General features: G+C 36.8%; 1 protein-coding gene across 1 annotated transcript; it reads right to left on the bottom strand.

The window, feature by feature from the left end:
- Positions 1-1213: 1213 nt before the first annotated feature.
- Positions 1214-1780, bottom strand: LOC140879249 (uncharacterized). Its single transcript, XM_073282929.1, has one exon. The coding sequence runs from the start codon at positions 1778-1780 to the stop codon at positions 1214-1216; it is 567 nt and encodes a 188-aa protein (XP_073139030.1).
- Positions 1781-24210: the final 22430 nt, after the last annotated feature.

Raw genomic sequence — 24210 nt, 5'->3', positions numbered from 1 at the left:
GCGAACACTACGGCGGCCAATTCGAGGTCATGAGTTGGGTAGTTCTGCTCATATGGTTTTAATTGCCTTGAAGCATAAGCAATTACTCTTCCATCTTGCATGAGCACACATCCTAAACCTCCTTTAGATGCGTCACTATAAATGGCAAAGTCTTTGCCTTCTTCCGATAGTATCAACACTGGGGTAGACGCAAGTCTCTTTTTCAGAGTCTCGAAGCTTTTCTCACAATCATCATTCCAGTTAAACTTAGAATTTTTTTGTGTGAGTTTGGTGAGAGGTATATCTATAGAGGAGAATCCTTCAAAAAACTTTCGATAATAACCTGCTAAACCTAAAAAGCTCCGAATCTCGGTCACTGTCTTTGGTCTGGGTCAGTCAGAGATTGTTTCCACTTTCTTGGGATCCACAGACACGCCGGTCTCTGAGATGATATGGCCCAAGAACGTGACACTTTTGAGCCAGAATTCACATTTCTTGAATTTTGCGTACAACTCTCTTTCTCTAAGTGTCTGCAGGGTGAGACGAAGATGTTCCTTGTGGTCTTCCTCACTTGGTGAATACACAAGGATGTCATCGATAAACACCACCACAAATTTATCGAGAAAGGTTTTGAACACTCTATTTATGAGGTCCATAAATGCCGCTGGAGCATTTGTCAATCCGAATGGCATTACTGTGAACTCATAGTGTCCATACCTTGTTCTGAACGCTGTCTTTGAGACGTCTTCAGCTTTGACCTTCAGCTGGTGGTACAGTGATCGAAGGTCAAGCTTGGAGAAAACTGTGGCTCCTTTGAGTTGATCGAAAAGATCATCGATTCTTGGAAAGAGGTATTTGTTCTTGATTGTGATCTTGTTCAACTCTTTGTAGTCAATACACAATCTCATACTCCTGTCTTTCTTCTTTACAAACAAGACAGGAGCTCCCCACGAAGAAGCACTTGGTCTGATTTGTTTCTTATCCAACAACTCTTGGAGTTGATCCTTTAATTTCTTAAGTTCAGCTGGTGCCATTCGATATGGCGCTTTAGAGATTGGTACAACATCTGGTACCAAATTAATTTCGAATTCTACTTCCCTATCTGGAACAGTTCCAGGTAATTCCTCAGGAAAGACGTCTGGAAATTCTTTCACTACTGGAATATCTTCCAGTTTAAGTTCGGCTCTTTCTTTTACTTCTCTAATCAGAGCTAGGTAAATTTTCTCACCGTTCTTCATGGATTTCCATGCTTGGGAAGCAGATAAGAGGGATTTTTTCCCTTGTCTTTGCCTTGAAAGACGAATTCCTTTTTGTTCGGCACCCGGAGCTTCACGTTCTTCTCTCTACAATCGACCAATGCATGGTTCTTGGCTAACCAATCCATACCCAAAATTGCATCGAATTCAACCATATTGAGTTGAATCAAGCTGGCTTCGAAAGTATGCTTATTGATACATATATTGCAGTTTCGGTGAACCTTATGAGTCTCAATAGTTTTTCTAGTAGGAGTTGCTACTCTATAAGGTTCGACAAGAATTTCAGGTTCAAGCCTTGACTTCTTAGAGAATATCTTGGATATAAAAGAATGCATGGCACCGCAATCAAACAATACATAAGCAGGAAATTGATTGATCAGAATGGTACCTGCCACGACATCGTTTGCATCATCAGCTTCCTCTTGAGTGATGGCAAACACCCGAGCATTGGGTTTGTTCTCTTTCGGCTTGCCTGGGGTGGCGTCAACGTTTGATCCCATTCCCACCTTCTTAGGCTCGGGGCAATCAGCAATGCGATGTCCCATCATTCCACAGTTAAAGCAGGCACCAAAGGTTCTACGACATTCACCGGGGTGGTGAAAGTTGCAAATGGGGTATAGCTTAATTGCTGCGTCAGTTGGAATCGAACCCTTGGATGCCACTAGATTGATTTGGCTTCTTGAATTTCTGTCCACTTTGGTTGGTTGAGACCGAGAGGGGTCTCTTATTTTTTTGCTCGTCCTCACGCCGTTTGATATCAGTCTCGGCTCTAATGGCTGCTCCCATTAGATCAACAAAAGTCGTGGCTTGATAAACTGCCAAGGCTGACTGGATCCGACTGTTAAGTCCCTTCTTGTAACGGTGCATTTTCAAAGTGTCATCAGCCATGACGGTCGGTACATACGTTCCAAGGGAGTTGAACTTGGATGTGTACTCCATCACCGACATCTCCGTGGCTTGGACAAAGTTCTCAAACTCGTTCAACTTTTGCAATTTGATTTCTACCGGGAAGTACTGCTTCAGAAAAAGCATCCCGGAATTGCTGCCACGTAATCGGCCCTACTACCATCATTGCTGGTGAAATAGCCTCCCACCACTTTCTTGCTTTGTCCTCCAAAATGGTGTCACTACATCGACCTTAACTCCTTTCGGAATTTCAAGTAACCGGAGATGAGTTTCCATGTTTTTGAGCCAGTTCTGAACTACTTCCGGATCAGAGCTCCCATCGAAGGTTGGCGCCTTGTTCTTCCTAAGGGACTCATAGTGATACTTAGTCCCATGTTGAGCAGGAGGTGGCGGTGGTGGCGGATGAGTCCCGCCCAAACCTTGGAGGGTGGTAGCCACTATTGTAACTATCTCCATCATATCTGCTTGGCTGAGACTCTCGATGGTGGAGGTGGAGGTGGAGGTGAATTCCCATTGTTATTGTTGTTGTTATCTTCACAGTTGCGATTGTAACGGGGGTTGCGACCTCATCTCGCTCCTCTTTCCATTTCCTACAAACGCACGAGAGTTTTCTAAGAACAGATTGATAGTTGCGAAAAGATAATAGTGAGAGATAATAGTTAAATAATGGAAGTCAAATTCGACGAGTAAGAGAAATATTGTTTTATTGATAATAAAATCCCGAATATAAAAAAGGTTCATGCAAACAGCTGACTCAAAAAGTAAGGAAAACAGAAACTGAGTAACATGATAACAAGTTCCAACAAGACAAAATAAATGTAAACAGCAGAATGGAAAAGAACGATGTCTCAAAACTCTAGACTAATCTAGCCTAGTCTACGACTTCTCCTAATCCTTGCCCTTCATCAATTTCTATTTCAACAGGGTCTTCTTCTTCAGGTTCTTCTTCTTGCTGCAACTCTTGAATCTCTTGAAATAAGGAAACATTCTTCTCGTACAACGCACTATTGTTTCCTTCTAGTTGCTGTATGCGAGCATTAGCTTGCTGGCGGTACTGGGCAAATTCATTCACAACTTGCTGTTTTTGCTCCTCTAACTTTTCAGCTCGCTTTGTGAGGTTGGAGCTGACTTCGAAAAGCTGTGAGATGGTAAGCTGAGCAGCTCTAACTTTTTCCTTATTCTCCTCATCTTGCAAGTCTGCCCGAGTGAGATAAGAAACATAGCGCTTCATATCTTCACGCAAATCCAGCTCCTTGATTCGGTTGGTGCTGATATCTTCGAGTAGCTCTGAATAGCGCTCCTCAAGTTTCTCCTTCTCTTGAGCTTGTAGTTTCATTTTGTTCTCTAGATAATCCCTTCCTTTCTGCATCGCGAGTTTCATCAACTTCTCTTCTTCCAGTTTCATCCTAACGTGTCGTATCACCGCTTTCTGGTGTTCCAAAGCTAGTCGCGACATGCGGAGAGGAATATTAGCTCGAGATCGGGGAGCCATTTCCTAGAACCAATCGAAGGAAAAAAAAATTTTAGAAAATAAAGAACAACTTCAACTTAGATCAATATAACAATTATATTATCAATTCAGTGCAGTAATACGTCGAACGACATTTTCGAGAAAATTTTTCCAAAAATGGAAATTTTCGAGATTTCTATATGGACAGAAAGTACAAGTCGAGGGTTTCCAGGGAAAATTCGCGGAATCGAATTTTGAATTTTCTAAGTGAAGTTATAAGCGTCCGAAAACTTTCCTAAAACGGCAAAAACGCGATTTCGGAGGCCTAAACGATTGAATTCGACCGAAATACGAGTTTTCTCATGGCGAAATGGATGACTATTGCTCGTGAGGTCGTTTCGGAGGGGACTACATTGGCCTTTTGGCCCACTATGAGAAAACGTAAAAAAATTTCTAAGGAATTTCCAATCGGATTATGAACCTGGCGGCTCTAATACCACTTTAATGTCACGCCCGTGTCCGAGACGTGTCAACGGCGTTGTTTCAAATTTATAAAAATTATAAAACAACAAGCCTCTGTAGCACAGTCTAATACCAACCAGTCTTTTATTCATAAATAAGCTGCAAATAACTTGTCTTACATTCCAACAAAAATAAACAATACTTGATATCAGAAGTACTAACGAAACTTGCGGAAGCGTTCAACACATTAAGATAAATCAGAAAACTAAAACGATAAATTCCAGAATAACCACGAACTAAACACGGCCTTCTCTTTACCAACCCCAAAACATATCCTGCTCCTTGTCGTCTAAGTCTTCTTCAACATCTGGGAGGAAAAAGTAAGGGAGATGAGTGTTTTGGGAAACACTCAGCAAGTGGGGACCGATCGATCATGTACATATATATTCATAAAATGATTTAAACAGATTCAGATCATTTCATAGCATAGCATGTAATCGTTCATAACATAATTATCATTTAATAACACTGCAAATCTTCTCATTACTTGTGGCTAACTGATCAGTCTCATATATGTAATCCCTCTAAGGGGTGAGGTCATAGAACGGTTATTATTATCCACCGCATCAGGGGCATAACATACATTATTCGGAAATTCCCTTTTCACTCATAATGTGAATCTTAGCAGTGTCTCAAATAGTTTTAGTTTTATATATCAGAATTCATAGCAAGGGTTTAAACATATTATGACGATCGAAACTTTAAAGCATACATAATAGTTTTAAAACAAGCCCACTTACCGTTGTTCTTGAATCAAACTAACAGTCAAAGATTGGAAAGCAAAACTCGAAAATTCAGCCTACTGAATTTTCGAATTCGAGGCAGCCTTCTAGGATAGATTCCTTAAGCGTTTTACTCCTCAAATCCTTGACCCTATCCTTCGAATTAAGGGAGAAACAATGGTAGAATCATGAGCCTATAAGATAACTAAATTCTCAAGGAAATAGGCAGGGGAAGTAGGCAAACTTACTGACTCAAAGTGACTCAAACGAGCAACAAAACCAGCAGCACGATGCCTAGAGAGCTTCGAAAATTCAGTAGCCTTGACTGAGGATTTCTGTTGTGAATTCTGAGTATTCTGAGTGAGTAGATGCAGAATGTGATTAAGAGGATGAAGGGTCTGATTCTTGCACTTAATAAGAGGCTAAACTTCAGCCTTGATTTATTTGTTGCCAAAGTTTTGATCTCAATTTCATGTATAAGCCATTATCTTGGTATGGTAAGATTGCAGCTTCCAAGTAGGGGAATATTTCCATATTGGTGTAGGCTTGGAAGCCAAGTTTCGGTTTTCACAAATTATATTATATTATATTATATTATATAAATGGTTTTTCGTTTCGACCGTTCGGTTAAAACGGTCCAACCGGTTGGACCGTTTTTTCAAGGTAGATCGGTTCGATCATCAGTCCGATTATGAAAACATTGGTTTAAAGTTTATGAAAGTTGGAGGTTTGTATGCTTGTGTGTGCTTGCTTACATGTATTAAGGTTGAGGATTTTAAAGGTTTAATAGTATTGAAAATTTTAAAGTTATTATTTATGTATTTGTTATTTTCGGTATTACTTGCTAGGCATTAGAGATCATTAAACTTCATCGATGAAGGTGAGAAGGATTGAGTGTCGTGCAGTCTGGCGAGGACAGTGACTATGAGAAGGCATATGTAGTGACCCGACCCGGATCCACTACCTAATCAGAGTTAAGAGCATAATTAAGCATGCATTAAATAAAATCGCTGCGGAAGACTTAAATACAAGCAGACCGGCAGAATACAACCGGCTAATCATCATCGATTTATACAACCCAATCGAATTTACATAGATAAAAACCTACAGCTAAATACTGTTGTCTTCAAGGTCGCTGGCTCCTCCAAGCTCCTGGTGCTCAATCCTGCACTTACATCTGCCCCGTCGAATAGGGTATCCAGATACACAGAAAATACTGAACGTGAGCTCTAAGCTCAATACGAAAGCACGGATAAACATACAAATATGATGCATGCAAATGACAGGGTATCCATATCTGGGATAACTGTATACGAACTACTCAAACTGGCGTCTGGGATATAAGCTCGTCACATCGGGGTAGCTAACCACTGTGTGCGACCACTCATTCCCGAATCACGAACGCGGACCACGGAGTCTTTCAGGTATCAGTACCTAGGGTTACTAGATATCAAACGTCCTAACAAGGCTGAGCAACCCTAACTGGCTCATCTCGAAAGATATACAGATGTACAGGCACAAGATGATATGCACATGCCGCATAACAATAATAACATGCAAACACATAAATGCAACATATAAGCATGCATATCCGCTGGCAATCTCAGTCAGTACTTACGTACCTTTCTAAGTCAGTCCTAGTAGTCCCACTCTAGGTTTCAAGCCTATCATCAAGTCTACAATACAAATACCCATGCATCATTCAGTAAGCTCTAAAAGCCTTAACTAAGCTATTGCATACTCCTAAATGATTTAAGGAGACCATAGCTATACCTGCGTCCGTCGTCAGCCCACTGATGGCGACTATCCCGCAACTAGGGCACTCCCCTGCTGCAAATCCACAGCCTCGAACACGGCTCTACAACACGAGCACTGCTCCGCTACTATGTCAGACACTATCTGACTATACTAAAACAAATATCCTACTCCAACTCTAAAATAAGAGTACCCAAAGCCTTAAAATAGGACCACAAGGGCGAAGGAGAGAATTCGGAATTGGCAAGAAATGAATGCCTCGGACCTTATATTTATAGGCATCGATCGGAACCTCCGATCCTTGATCGAAACGTCCGATCCTGCCATCGGAGCTTTCGAACATCCTTATCTGTCACATGTCAAAATCTCACTAGTTGACTTCGGATAGGGGTGATCGGAGCTTCCGATCCTGTTCGGAGCTTTCGATCAACCACACTTCATGGATGACGTAATTCGATCGGAGCTTCCGATCGTTCATTGGAGCTTCCGATCACCTTCGGAGCATCCAATCCTAACTTTGGAGCTTCCGATCTGTCTGACCCTCCGGATCATTTCTGATCATTTTGGGTCTATTTTCGGGCTCCGTTAATCCATTTAGAAGTCTCCTTAATCACGTTTTACTAAATATAACATGATCACACGATAATTACTCATTATCGTTAATTCTGGATATGGGCCACTACATTCCCACCACCTTAAAAGGATTTCGTCCTCGAAATCTAAGGTAAACCTCGGAACTATAGTATAAACCATTCGTCCAATTCATTAGTAGTTCCGGTTCAAAACATCTGGTCAAATAACCTTCGACAATACCAAACCTCGCTAAACCTGCAAGGTCTGTTCATTCACTGAACCACATCAGAACATAAACTCGATTTATAATTCGCACTGATTTCAAACTCGCACGCTTTTAACAATCACTCTGGAAATCACTGCCTTCTTATCAGCAATCCTGCGAGAATCGAGTAACACTGTTGATTATCGTCAGTTATCCATCGATAACCGCAACAACACGGCACCTTCGGTCCAAATTGCCGACTGTATCAGCCACACTGCCTACAAATCTTAGCGATGACACTCCTGCTAAGATCGTAACTAGCCATCAGCTATTCTCTAGACATGCACGAACTCCATCGCTGCCCACGATAAAACCAGATACAATACATTGTATTTCACTGGTCTAACGGTAACATCGCATCCCTTGACGTTATCGCAAAGTTCTAAAACAAATTGATCTAGATTTGACTTTCGATCAAACCCTAGATATCCTTCTTCCAAGAACTCATGAGAGTTACTCTTTATCACGAAGGATAAAATATTTCTTCCCCAAACAGTACCTTATGCGAATAGAAATGGAAACTACCGGCCACCAGTTCGCAAAGCAATCGCATCACTGCCACCACTCTAACCATCTGAAATCCTTAGACTGATTGCGATAAACCTTGATCTGAATCCCGCTATCGTAGATAGCATCTACTCAATCGTATTAGTCATCCTTCCATGGATAACAACAAAATCCTGACAATTCCTGGCATCATAGTACGTACTTTCAGTACTCACTCTGCCCGATGAATGTTTCCCAAAGAACACCAACTAAGTAACCAGATGACAAAATCTTTATACACAATTTCTTGTCTAAATGTATCCTTCAAGGTCGTCGCCTCGAAATTCACTATCATCCTGCTGAAACTCCCAGATGGACTAACACCATCCTCAGCAGTAGTCTATATCAGATGCTTACTTCTATCTCGAAACTAGAGATAGTATCGACGAAAACAATTTCCGTTTTATCCTGTTCCAGATAACCAAATCCTTGGCTCCCTAGCGGGGATAACCAAACTGATTCACCTTGATCCCTCACAGAATCTATCAATACTAGTGGCAATTACGTTATCTAACCCTCTCAATGACACAACATATCAAAACGCACTGGGATCTCAGTGACACAATCCTGCCAGACTCAGAAACACAAGTCTCAGCTGTTGTTTCATCCCATGAAACAACTAATGCTAACCTGCTAATGTTCATTGAAATCCATGAGCACTTGTCGAATCGCCTCTCAACAACAAATCTTGAGAAATCTGCTGAAAGCACCCCAAGCAAAACACTTTTACTAACAGTCTTCAAAATTCGTCCACTGACAAACCTGGGACGATCACTGAATCATATTTCCGCAAATTGAATAATTCATTGCTAACACCAAGCAATGCTCAGATCAAAATCCGTCACTGGTAGCCAAAGCAACGTTACCAACATCTACGATCACAAGAGCCAACTAATGATCACTTTCGTGATTCGCAGAATCCAAAAGTTTCGATTCCCGCATTCCTGGAGATCCCTTAGCGACTAAAGAATTTCCTAAATGCACGTGAATCGTTATTTCAAAGCATACCATACTTAAAGTACCATTCCCAGTACTTCTTGATTCACTATATCCCATCTGTACCAATTGAAATAATCTGATCAATCAAATCGATATACTGTAGCTCTCGCCATGCCTGACGATATCAACCCTAATCAGACAATCACTGATCAATGAAACTCTCATGGCTCGATCAATATCGATGATCTCACTGCCACACGTCCGCATATCCCAAATACTTGGAATCAAAATAATCACAGCTGATTCAATCACTCATCTTTGACAGAGTCAGACAATAGTTACAAGTAGTCACTAGCGCTAAACATGCACCAGTCTAGACATACTATCACTGTCTATCTTCATCCAAGATGATCATAAGGACTTGTTCAATCCAAGCCGCAATACAAGTCCGAAAAGATTTCAACCATCGTTGAACATGCTCCTGATAACTATATCTCTTGCTAAGACTGCAACAAATCGAGACTGAGGTTACTTGCCGCGGTGTCCCACCTGAAATCACCACCAAGTGTACACTGGCATAAATCACGCTATCCTCACGCCTCAAATAGTCATGTGCAATCCTTAGCATCGGATATAATCTATCACTGAAGGAAACCATCAATGCTGAAAACTACTCATCCCCGAGTCAAATGTTTCAGGAATTTTACAAACTCATCTCCTGGATAGCCCCTATCACAAGAGCATCCAAACCCCGACTAGATCCACTAGTCTAGCAGTTCCCAATAGCTTAAAACTATCTGCTCAGAGTACGCACTCGTCAAGGAAAATCCCTTCCAAGACTAGTCCTTATGACAAAACTACAAACCAATATCTCTGACGACAGTCAGTCGATATCTAAACCGCTGATACCTAACCAGGCATCTAATCCAATGTCATACCCCGTCGTGACTGTTACCAAAACTCTAGACTAGGTAGCCTTCCTACCGCCAATCCTGAAGCACGAAGGCTTCCAGGTATTCTCCGAAGTACAAAAGACTCACAGAGTAACACTGGCATAGGGTCGCGCTCCATTAGGTCTAGTCATGATCATAGTCCACAACTCTCGATATGTACTCAACTGGTTCCTGATGAAATCCCATCATCACGAATTCCCAACCTATGAAGGTCAATCAGGCTATTGTTCTACGGAAACAACCTAGAACGAAACTCAAAATTTCAAACAAGATCAAAATTCTCATGTCCCCAGATGAATTACCTCATCAATGGCATTAACCCAGTCAAACGACTAATTAGGTCAGCCCTAGGAAGACACCTAGACTAACCCTATGTCAATTCGTTACCGCTGGCTTACCCAAAATCCATGAGTTAACATAGTTGATCACCAATCAACTAATTCCAAGCCAAACTTAGTAAAATTACTTGTAATCAAACACGAATCTTTGAATAAGTAAAACATGTATCATTACTTCAAGTTATGTACAATTTCCTTTATTACAATCCCATGTAATACATACAGTATTCAAAATACAACAAAATGTACATCCAATAACTTGAACTGATACAACCAAATTCTGATGATTCATTACAACTGAAATACTGTTTACAAATACATCAATACAGTATTTAAAATCGTCGAACTTGTCTTCACTCCTTGAGCATGAAGCTTCCAATCGACACACGTATCGATACAAGCATACTTTCGTCCAAGTCTCTCTACATGTCCTCCAGTGAAGAACTCCGGAGAAATGGCACGTGATAGCTAACCAGCTATGCTCTGCGTCAGTGCATGTCAGTCGACTTCTTCTGCTCATGATCTACCATCATCGTTCTTCTTGTATCCAAATCATGCTTTTGAACATGAAGTTTTCCGTATGCCTACCAAAAGCATCGATACAAGCATACCGGCAAAACCATGTTCTGCACGAGTTTACAGACCTTACGTTCGAAACCTGTCATGCCTTAGGCACTCAAGGTATCTCCTGTGAAGGTCTATCTGACAATCTCTCCAGCTACGAGTGAAGAATCTTCAAGGACTGGAATCACATGGATTACTAATCACCATTCGTTCCAAAAAGCCCTCAGAGGTATCTGACGCGATATACTCGATCTTTCCTTCCAATCTTCCCTGATTGAAATCCATATATTCTTCGATCAATATCCCAATGCATCGAATGATGAACCGTCCACAACAGTCATCCTATCTATCGATATGCTACTACTGGTGTTCTCATCACTGCTGCATTCCTTACAGTAAAGACTTATGCCGCAAACCTCGGCAATGAAGAACCAAATCTTCTTTCGCTAGGCCTCAATCAATCCTACAAGGATAATCAAAAAGTCTTATTATCAATTTCCAAAGTCCCTTGCATGTAGCTCTGATACCAATAAATGTAGTGACCCGACCCGGATCCACTACCTAATCAGAGTTAAGAGCATAATTAAGCATGCATTAAATAAAATCGCTGCGGAAGACTTAAATACAAGCAGACCGGCAGAATACAACCGGCTAATCATCATCGATTTATACAACCCAATCGAATTTACATAGATAAAAACCTACAGCTAAATACTGTTGTCTTCAAGGTCGCTGGCTCCTCCAAGCTCCTGGTGCTCAATCCTGCACCTACATCTGCCCCGTCGAATAGGGTATCCAGATACACAAAAAATACTGAACGTGAGCTCTAAGCTCAATACGAAAGCACGGATAAACATACAAATATGATGCATGCAAATGACAGGGTATCCATATCTGGGATAACTGTATACGAACTACTCAGACTGGCGCCTGGGATATAAGCTCGTCACATCGGGGTAGCTAACCACTGTGTGCGACCACTCATTCCCGAATCACGGACGCGGACCACGGAGTCCTTCAGGTATCAGTACCTAAGGGTACTCGATATCAAACGTCCTAACAGGGCTGAGCAACCCTAACTGGCTCATCTCAAAAGATATACAAATGTACAGGCACAAGATGATATGCACATGCCGCATAACAATAATAACATGCAAACACATAAATGCAACATATAAGCATGCATATCCGCTGGCAATCTCAGTCAGTACTTACGTACCTTTCTAAGGCAGTCCTAGTAGTCCCACTCTAGGTTCCAAGCCTATCATCAAGTCTACAATGCAAATACTCATGCATCATTCAATAAGCTCTAAAAGCCTTAACTAAGCTATTGCATACTTCTAAATAATTTAAGGAGACCATAGCTATACCTGCGTCCGTCGTCAGCCCACTGATGGCGACTATCCCGCAACTAGGGCACTCCCCTGCTGCAAATCCACGGCCTCGAACACGGCTCTACAACACGAGCACTGCTCCGCTACTATTTCAGACACTGTCTGACTATACTAAAACAAATATCCTACTCCAACTCTAAAATAAGAGTACCCAAAGCCTTAAAATAGGACCACGAGGGCAAAGGAGAGAATTCGGAATTGGCAAAAAATGAATGCCTCGTACCTTATATTTATAGGCATCGATCGGAACCTCCGATCCTCGATCGGAACCTCCGATCCTCGATCGGAACTTCCGATCCTTGATCGGAACGTCCGATCCTGCCATCGGAGCTTCCGAACATCCTTATCTGCCACATGTCAAAATATCACTGGTTGACTTCGGATAGGGGTAATCGGAGCTTTCGATCCTGTTTGGAGCTTTCGATCAACCACACGTCATGGATGACGTAATTTGATCAGAGCTTCCGATCGTTCATCGGAGCTTCCGATCACCTTCGGAGCATCCGATCCTAACTTCGGAGCTTCCGATCTGTCTGACCCTCCGGACCATTTCTGATCATTTTGGGTCTATTTCTGGGCTCCGTTAATCCATTTAGAAGTCTCCTTAATCACGTTTTACTAAATATAACATGATCACACGATAATTACTCATTATCGTTAATTCTGAATATGGGCCACTACAGCATCTATCCAAGACGATGAAGTTCCACAAATTTAGAAAACTGTTTATGATTTTATTATTTTTGTTGTAAGCTAAATTTTGAGGTTTTTGAGGAACTAGAATATTTTCACTGGTTGTTTTGCTACATTTTATATTGAGAATTTTTCATTCTAATTTATTTTATGTTCATCTCTTCCCCACTTTAAAAAAAAATAGTCAGCATTTTAATTTATTTTAAATTATATTATTTATTTTAAGTTAAGAAAATTAGGACGTTGTACTTATAACTTGTAATATTCACATTATTTACATTCAAGGCCAACACAATTAAGCACAGTGTCTCGTAATAGAAACTTAGATGATTTTTTATTTCAAAACTGTTATATATAGATGATTTTAAGTAATTAATTTGATTGTAATTTTTTTTATTTATATTAATCCCTCTACCCTATAAATAGAGGTGCTTAGTTCATGTATGATTCATTCATCTTTCTCTATTATATTTTCTATTGCCTTTTATTCTCTCATCTTTCTCCACTAAATTTATAACACGTTATCAGCACGAGTGCTCTAGCTTCAAGGTAGAACTCATAAATAATTCTCATTTGTAATCCTTGTGTGGATGCTCTCGATAAAGCACAATATGTAACTTTCATATTGATGCTCTCGAAATAGCACAAATATTATTATCATTATTATTATTGTCTATAGTTTCAATGCTCCGGTAATAGCACAATATTAAAATTTAATATTGATGCTCTCAAAGTATCTCATATTTTATGTTCATATTATGCTCATGAAGAAGCATTAATTTAATTCTATGTTGATGTTCTTGAAGTAACACAACATATTCTTATTGGTAATCTCGATAGATCTATGGATACAATATAAATATATAAGATTTTCAATATTCCTGAAAAATATTATCCAAGATCTTAAGTTTATCAATATTTTCGAAGAATATTGACTTTTATACACTTTTATGTTTGTGTCTTATATTGGGATATTATATTTTTTAATGCATTTATTTGTTTTTTTTTCATAATCGACATTAATTGATATTATGTTTATGTGAAGATTTATCCATCTTAGGAAAGTGAATAAATATGATTCCATAAGTATGATTATGGGTGTAGTTTGGAAAAATTTTAAAGAAAAGTTTGACCATCAGAAGAGTGTAGTTTTCCCAAGAGCCCGTTATGAGTGGATTCATCTTCGCCTACAAGATTTCAAATCTGTAAGCGATTATAACTCCGCATTATTCAAGATTTGTTCAAAGCTCAACCTTTGTGGAGAAAATATTTTTGATCAAGATCTACTTGAAAAAATATTCTCCACCTTCCATGCTTCAAATGTGCTCTTGCAGCAGCAATATCGTGAGCGTGGATTTAAAAAGTACTCCGAGCTTATTTCCTATCTACTAGTTGTTGAACATAACAATGAACTACTATTGAAAAATCATCAATTACGCCCAACTAGCTCTACACCATTTTCTGAAGCAAATGAAATATCATTCCCTGAAGTGAATGTCAACTCAACTCAAAATCCCCATATTAGAAGAGGACGTGGGCCCACACGTGGCCGTGGCCGTGGTCAAAACAAAACTACCAGCAACATGATGGAAAAGAGACAGAAAACAAACCACCAGCAGTGAAAACCGAATAATGAAGAAGAAAAAGGGAGAAACATAAAAGAGTATGAAGATAAGTGTTTCAAATGCGAAACGAAGGAACATTTGTCCCGTACCTGTCGTACTCCAAAGCATCTTATGGATCTCTACCAAAATTCGATCAAAGGAAAGGGAAAAATAGAGACAAATGTTGCTGATGATGATGGCCCTGTTGATATAACTCACTTGGATGTCTCTGATTTCTTTGCACAACCAGGTGGTAATATTGATCATTTGATTGAGGGTGGTGTGCTAGAAAAAATAGAGTGATCAAGTTCTGCCTTTAATGCTTTCGTGTCCCTAAGATTAGTGCTTTTGGTTATCTATGTTGTTTTTCTATAATATTCAGATTTGTCTTTTTGGTTTTGGTTTTATTTAGTACAATTTTATTTTCAGTTGTAATAGTAGTGGTTAATAATTTGAGAACTTTATTTAATATAATTTCCTTCTTATGAATATTGAAGTTGTAACTTAATCTATTATGCATTTCTTTTAGATTAATGAGAGAATACCAAGACATATGTCTAGCCGATAGTGATACAACACACACCATCCTTCAAAGTAAAAGGTATTTTTTGGAATTAACATTAGCTGAAAATAATGTTGTAACAATATCGGGTGCATCAAAAAATTATTGAAGGTCATGGAAAGGCAAAAATCATTCTGCCAAATGACACAAGTCTATATATTGAAAATGCACTAACGCTAGCAAATCCAATAGAAATTTGCTTAGCTTTAAAGATATCTGCATAAATGGATATCATATTGAAACATTGAATGTAAACAAATGTTGAATATCTTTGTATTATATCTATGATATGTGGTCAAAAGCATATAAAAGAAAAATTATGTGCACTCTCTTCTGGGATGTATTGCACAATAATAAAGGCAATTGAGGCAAATACAGTCACAAACAAGAAGTTTGTTGACAAGAAAACTTTCATATTATGGCACGACCGACTTGGTCACCCTGGGTTTTCAATGATGCGAAGAATAATAGATAATTCGCGTGGACATCCTTTAAAGAATCAAAAGGTTCTCCTGAATGATGACATTTCATGTGTAGCTTGTTCACAAGGTAAACTAATTATAAGGCCTTCCCCAACGAAGATTGATGTTGAAATTCCAACATTCTTGGAAAGAATTTATGGGGATATTTGTGGGCCTATACACCCATCATGTGGACCATTTCGATACTTTATGGTATTGATTGATGCATCAATTAGGTGGTCACATGTTAGTTTGCTTGAAACTCGAAATATAGCTTTTGCAAAGCTACTTGGACAAATGATTAAATTACGAGCTCCATTCCCTGACCACTCAATTAAGGCAATTCGCCTTGATAATGTTGTTGAATTTAAATCACAAGCATTTGATGACTTTTGTATGTCAATAGGGACTTCAGTCGAACATTCAGTAGCCCATGTCCATACACAAAATGGTCTTGCAGAATCCTTTATTAAACGATTGCAATTAATTGCAAGACCGCTACTCATGAAAACAAAACTAGCATCTTCAGCCTAGGGTCATGCTATCATACATGATGCATCGTTGATTCGTGTAAGACCAACTAATTACCACCAATATTCACCATTGCAACTTGCATATGGTCAAGAACCTGAAGTTTCTCACATTAGAGTATTTGGTTGTACGGTACAAGTACCTATCCCACCTACACAACGAACCAAAATAGGTCCCCAACTTAGACTTGAAATTTATGTGGGATATGAGTCACCGTCTATCATTAGATATTTGTAACCCTTAATAGGCGACTTGTTTACTGCAAGATTTGCAAATTTCCATTTTGATGAAACAAATTTTCCAACATTGGGTGAAGCAAAATTGTATCCTGAAGAACAACAAAAAATATTTGGAATGAGAAAACATTATCTCACTACGATCCCAGAAACAATCGATGTAAGCAAGAATTAAAAAGAATCATTCACTTGCAAAGAATTGCAAATCAATTACCTGAGGCTTGTAACAAAGTCACACATACAAGTAGAAAATACCCTAGTGAAGATCGATGTCCCTGCAGGACCATATAATACTTTACTCGCAAATGAATCTAAAATACGCCAGAAGCGTGGCCGACCGATTGGTTCAAAGGATACAGTACTCAAAAAAAGAAAGGTACAAGAAAAACAAGGTTTGAGAACTCCAGAAGAAGAAACTTTACATCAAAATGAAACGGATGTGGACAACGTGATCCATGAAGAATCACAACCACATGAAAATATTGAGACTTCAACAAATTATTTGATATCTCATAAAATACGGGATCGCAGAAATATAAACATCGATAATATTTTCGCACTTAACGTGGATCTTGATATTATGCAAGGTATTGATGATCCCAAACCACAATCTGTTAAAGATTGTCAACAAAAAAATGATTGGCCAAAATGTAAAAAAGCTATACAAGCTGAATTAGATTCTCTAGAAAAACGTAAATTGTTTGGACGCGTAGTTCAAACACTCAAAAATACAATTCCTGTAGGATACAAATGGGTGTTTGTACGAAAAAGAAAAAAAAATGGCGAAATTGTAAGATACAAACCAGACTTGTAGCCCAAGATTTTTCTCAAAGACCTGGAATCGATTACGAGGAAACATATTCACTTGTGATGGATACCACCAATTTTCGATTCTTGATTAGTTTAGCAGTATCAGAAAATTTGGATACGCGACTTATGGATGTGGTCACTGCATATTTATATGGTTCATTTGATAGCGATATATACATGAAAATACCTGAAGGATTTAAACCATCAGAAGCAAGTGATACACATTCCAAGACCATGTTCTTAATTAAATTGCAAAAATCGTTATATGGATTAAAACAATCTGGGCGAATGTGGTACAATCGCCTTAGAAAATATTTACTACAAGAAGGTTACACAAACAATGCTATTGCCCATGCGTTTTTACAAAAAAAGACGGATGAGGGTTTTGCAAACGTAGCAGTATATGTCGATGATCTAAATCTTATAGGAACTCCCGAAGAGCTCACTAAAACTGCCAATTATTTAAAAAGTGAATTTGAGATGAAAGATTTGGGGAAAACAAATTTTTTTCTCGGATTGCAAATCGAACATTTATCAGAAGAAATGTTTGTTCATCAATCCTCATACACAGAGAAAATATTAAAACGCTTTTACATGAAAAAATCACATTCATTAGCATCACCAATGGTCGTACGATCACATGACACTAATAAAGATCTTTTTCGTTCACTTGAAGATGGAGAAAATATCATTGGTCCTGAAGTACGATATCTTAGTGCAATTGATGCATTGTCATACCTTGCAAATTGTACTCGATCAGATATAGCATTTTCGGTCAACCTTCTAGCAAGATATAATTCTTTTCCAAGTCGAAGACATTGGAATGGTGTAAAACATATATTTCGTTACCTTCGTGGTACAACTGATATGGGATTATTTTATTCAAAAAAAATCAAATTTCTCTTTAATAGGATATGCATAAAGCCAAATCTCAAAAGGATTATGTGTTTGCATGAGGGGACACCGCTATTTCATGGAAGTCGACAAAGCAAACTTTGACAGCGACATCATCAAATCATTCTGAGATCATTGCAATGCATGAAGAGAGTCGAGAATGTATATGGTTGAGATCTATAACTCAACATATTCAACAATCATGCGGACTACCAAGAACGAAAGATAGCCCGACAACTATTTTTGAAGATAATGCTGCTTGCATTCCACAACTAAAAGGAGGGTATATCAAAGGCGATCGAATGAAACACAATTCACCAAAGTTTTTCTACACGCACGAACTTCAACGGAAAGGTGATATTGATGTCCAACAAATTCGTTCAAGTGACAATGTAGCTGATTTATTCACAAAGGCATTACTTAAAGGATATCCGGTGATTGAAATCAGGGGAAGTATCAATTGTTGTACTCTTTTTCCTTCGTTCAGGTTTTTTCCACTGAGTTTTACTGACAAGGTTTTAACGAGGCAACATTGGACTCTCCATCAATCATCTAAGAGGAAGTGTTATATATAGATGATTTTAAGTAATTGATTTGATTGTAATTTTTCTTATTTATACTAATCCCTCTACCCTATAAATAGAGATGCTTAGTTCATATATGATTCATTCATCTTTTTCTATTATATTTTCTCTTGTCTTTTATTCTCTTATCTTTCTCCACTAAATTTATAAAAAAAAAAACCGTAAAATTTGAATTCTTAATTGAAATATCAAGTTATATACCAAGACAAGACAAAGATTTCCAAAAGAGGAAATGGAAGATGTGCAACCAAATCCTCTGCCGTTTAGATTACTATAAATCAATCATAAAACAATTTGTGCATAATATAACCAAACCAGTCATCTATTCATTTGATGACAGATGAGATGCACCTTTTAAACCAAGATAATCAGTTAACACTATTGACAAAAAGGACCAAGAGTGGCATTTTATCTAATAACTTTATTCATCTTAATTTGATTAATTATTTATATTATTTTAGGATATCAAGAATTATAAATATGTATTCAAACATAGACCGAGATGAACCGAAGGCCAATCACGCCAATCTGCAAAATCAACCCTACAAAAGGGTATTCCTAAATTTATTCTCCAAATAATAAAATGCATCACTGCAACTTCAAAATGAAGCCGGACATAGAACCCGTCTCTTTTTTTTTTTTTCACAATTTAGCCGGACATAAAACAACAAAAGCCGGACATAAAATGCATCACTGCAACATCGAGAGTATTGATAATATAGCACTACACACATGAGATTTAAGACTTAAAGCGTTCTTACATGCTTAATACGTTTCACATGGTTACAGCCATATATACTTTGTATATAGCTTAAAATATGCATAAAAAATATACGCCAAAGCACATCATTTTCGAAAGGAAGTTTATAGCCACAAGTCAAAGTACCTAGCTAGTTTTCGATCAACTCTACCAGCTAACATTTTCTCTGCTAAACATGTTATATAACACTATCAATATATCATTGAAGACAAGATTGATTCATAATCATGAGATCCCCAAAATACATCACTCCGCAACGCAATATGCAGAACATGACCTAACAAGTTACATAATTCATTAAAATGAATTTCAATCACATCACCTGAATCAAGGGTGACGAACGGTTCGAACTTGTGTGAATTTCATTAGGATCTGAAAATACATTTGAACCGTAAAATTTTAAAAATAGTGTAAAATTGTAGCTTAAATCAAATGAAAAAACAACAAATTCAAAGAGATCTTACCTTCAAGTGCAAATTATCTCAAGAATTTGTCTCATATGATATCGATTTCTTCGGATGAGATATGAACAATCAAAGAAAAAAATGAACGAACAGAGGCTACCGACGAGAAAAACTGGAAGGGTTTCATGTTTGGAAGAAATGATAGGAAAAAATGGTCCAAAAATAGGTTATATTTATTTATCAAAATAAATTAATCACTTTTGGTTAATCAAAATCACTTTATAACCAGCTTTTGGATTCTAATTAATTTAAGAATAAGCTAACACAAAATTTGAGAACCCTCAAATCTGATTTTTTTTAAAGCTAAGATCTAATAATCACTTATTTTTAGTGTTTGCAAACACTGACTTAGATTAATGACAATAAAACATTAACACATAATTGTACGAACAGGTTATTGGCATTGCAAGCCAAGTATCTTTTTCTTAATTTCTAATTCTTTGGTAAAATTAATTTGCAATCCCAATTAGCTGATTCATCAATTCATAGGCTACATAAAATTTTCAAATAGGATTGAAGCAAGAAACTGAAGCACCATCTAAACTTAGAAAACTAAATTCCCCCACCACGCGTGAACAGAGTCGGCGAAATTTGATGTAATTGGGTGGAACGACGAAATATATTATTACCCAACACAAAATATTGAAATCCATACACACGATTCCAACACCCATAACACGATCATTCAAGATCTAAAAATATAGAGAAATAAAATAGAAAATAACAAAAGCAAAAAAATGAAAGCAGAGAACATTTACCTCAATTGAGTGGAAAGCAGTATAAATTTCTTACGATTGTACAAGCCTGGAGAATCCAACAAAACCACTTGGAGAATTCACGATTTGAGAATATCACGATTTGTCCGCCAATTCTTAACAAGGCTCTGCCATGTATTTACTCGGGGCTTTTATAATTTGGGTCAATTGTCAATCACTCCCTAAAATATTTTATAACTTATTTATAAATCCCTACATAAATAAAACTTACTTTCAACTTTTTGGAGAGAGAAACTTTTGTTTATAAATACCAATTTTACTCTTATCTCTTAAAAAAAATAAAAATAAAAAAAATGAGAGAATGGATAATAAAAACAAAACTAATCCAAATAGTATATATATAAAAATTCAAATTAAAATCAAAGAACATAAACCATATCATATACATGCTTATGTTGATATAGGAGCAAGTATGTGTTTAGAAAGCAAGCATATACTTCCAAATCATTATTGGAAGAAATATGATAAAGGATTAAAAATTCGAATAGGAGATGGATCAATAATCATGCTTAATACAGTAGCAGAAAAATTAAAAATAGAAATAGAAGAAACAAAAATTGTAATACCCATTATATATCAAATAGAATCAGGAATGGACATTATAATAGGAAATAAATTTTTAAGAGAATATCTTCCCTTTACACAATTTGAAGATCACATAACTTTAAACAAAGGATCATCAATGATTTACATTCCCAAAAAACGAAAAGCATTTCGCGTAGGAAATGAAAGATTTACAAAGAATTTTCATAAACAAAATACAAATCCAATAGAACTAAAAATAGAAAATATTTTAACGATTAATCCTGAAAAAAAAATCATGAGGAAATTTCATGATATATGTTTTGAAAATCCTCAGGACAAAATTAAGAAAAGAAAACAATTCATTGCTTCAATAAAACTCAAAGACCCTAATATCACAATCCGTGAAACACCAAGAAGATGTAACATGGATGATGCAAAAATATTTGAAAAAGAAGTTCAAGAATTATTAAAAATTAAGATAATCATCCCTAGTAAAAGTCCACACTCTTCACCAGCCTTTTATGTCAGTAAGAAAGATACTGATAAGAAAAGAATGGTAATTGATTATCGAAAGATGAATAAAGCAACAATTATGGATGGATATTATATCCCAAATAAGAATGATTTACTATCTTATATAGGAGAAATGAAATATTTTTCCAGTTTAAATTGTAAATCAGAATTCTGGCAAATTCAACTAGAACCACAAACACAATTACTTACAGCATTCAGTTGTCCAAAAGGACAGTATCAATGGACTGTATTACCTTTCGGACTTAAACAAGCACCAGGTATCTTTCAAAGATATATGGATGAATCTTTTAAATCATATATAGATTTTTGTTGCGTTTATATAGATGACATATTAATTTATTCAAAAACACTAGATCAACATTATAAAGATCTCATGACAGTTTTAGATATTTGTCATAAAGATGGAATTATACTTTCTGAAAAGAAAGCACAATTATTCAAAACAAAAATAAATTATTTAGGATTACAAATAGAAGATGAAAAACATTGTTTACAACCGCATATACTTAAGAAAATTCATGATTTTTCTAGTGAAATCAAGGATAAAGATCAATTAAGAAGATTTTTAGGATTATTAACTTATTCTGGAAATTACATTAAGAAACTTGCAGAAATCAGAAAACCTCTTCAGGTAAAACTTAAACAGGACTATAAGTGAAAATGGTCGAAAGAAGATACTAATTACATAGACACTATTAAAAAGAAAATAATTAGTAATCTTCCTGAATTATATTTTCCTTCAAATAAAGATATAATAATAATTGAAACAGACGCTTCAGATGAATACTGTGGAGCATGTTTAAAAGCTTATACTGGAGAAAGAAATTTAGAAGAACTTACTAAAACATCTACTAGAAATAATGAAAAATTATGCAACTATACATCAGGAACTTTTTAAGGTGCACAATTAAATTATCATTCGAATGAAAAAGAATTATTAGCTTTAATATTCACAATTAGAACTTATGAAATTTATCTTATTTCTAAATCGTTTTTAGTAAGAACAGATAATATGAATTTAACATATTTCAAAACAAGGAAAATGCAGGGAGAAATGCAGCAAGGCTAATTAGATGGCAATTGGAATTGAACCATTATCAGTTCGAGATCCAACATGTCAAAGGAATGGATAATTCATTACCTGACGCATTAACCAGAGAACTTCATCCAAACTATACTATCCGTAGTAACGGAATAATAAAGGAGATCCTAAGTGATCCAGAAAATGACTGTGAGTCATCCGAACATGCCTCAGAAAGCATGGGGAATATAAATTGATGAAATAAGATTTATATTCAGAAACATGAATTATTTTATGACTTTCAGTCATCCGAACATGCCTCAGAAAGCATGGGGAATATAAATTGATGAAATGAGATTTATATTTAGAAACATAAATTACTCTTTGAGTAAAATAATTAATTTAAGATTGATTCAATTCTTGCAAAAGAATTTATAAATGCAATGATACGCATAATAAAACTATCCGAATTACTCACGAAAAGAGTTATTTTACTAACCATTATATATATAAATATGTTTTCTTGTGCAGAGTATAATCAAGATGGAGCAACTAAGTCAATTAAAAGAACAATTGATTGAATTGCAGGAAGAAATTCAAATTCTTCAACTAAAAGAAAGGAATTTGAGTAGAAAAATTCAAAGGACAGAAGAAAAGATGATAACTTCATCATCATCATCCTCACCAAGAACACCAATCAAAATGGCAACTCCATTTGACAAAATAATGGAGATAAAAGAGAAACAGACAGTGGTCACAGCCAACACTGACAAAGAAAAAGAAAAAAAAAAGAACCGGTGGACACAGCCAGCACCGAGAAAAATAAAAAAAGAAGAAAGGACGTTTAAAAGTGCCCTTGAAAAGAAAAAAAGAAAGATGGTCAATCTGCGACCACAAAAACCAATTTTTGAGAAAACAAATTTTTCAGAAAAACTCAAGACTGAATTCTTTGAAACACTAAACTATTTGAGAATAGCCAAACCATCTGCAGAATCTTGGCTACAAACTTGTGACACACAGAGCATATCAAGAGCAAGAACACTGCAAGGTGCTCCAGCGCATGAAGTCGCAAGATTCTTTTCAAATGGATTATTAAGTGGATTGGAAGTCAGTCCCAACAATCAAGAAATTGAACTATTTTCATATCAGTTGAGAAATAGTATCATCCAGTTCAAGAAAGCAGTCTTTAAGGACGATCCAGTATTAACATTGAGTATTCACTCAACCCTTCCAGATTGGGATGATAACAAATTCTATCAACCAATGGTATATATTCAATGTCGAAAACAAAAAGACAAGTTCTTATTCGAAGGATCAAATGAAGAGAAACCAGTAATGGATATCTCAACATTTCCTGAGATAAGAATAAAGACGTTGATTGATATGATCTCAAAGACAGGAAAGATTGATGGAAACTCAAAGGTTAAAATAAATTTTGCAACCAGTAAAATTTTATTAACCACTGGACATAAGGAGACAATCCAAAAGAAAGAACAAGCCATGTTAGCTCAATTCGAAGCTCCAATATATGAAGCAAGAGTTGACATGACCCAAGAAATCCAACAAATGTTATGTCAAAGACTAAGAACAATG

The sequence above is a fragment of the Henckelia pumila genome, chromosome 2 (genome assembly GCF_033568475.1).
Source record: "Henckelia pumila isolate YLH828 chromosome 2, ASM3356847v2, whole genome shotgun sequence".
NCBI classification, from domain to species: Eukaryota; Viridiplantae; Streptophyta; class Magnoliopsida; order Lamiales; family Gesneriaceae; genus Henckelia; species Henckelia pumila.
This window is presented reverse-complemented; position numbering and strand designations above follow the sequence as displayed.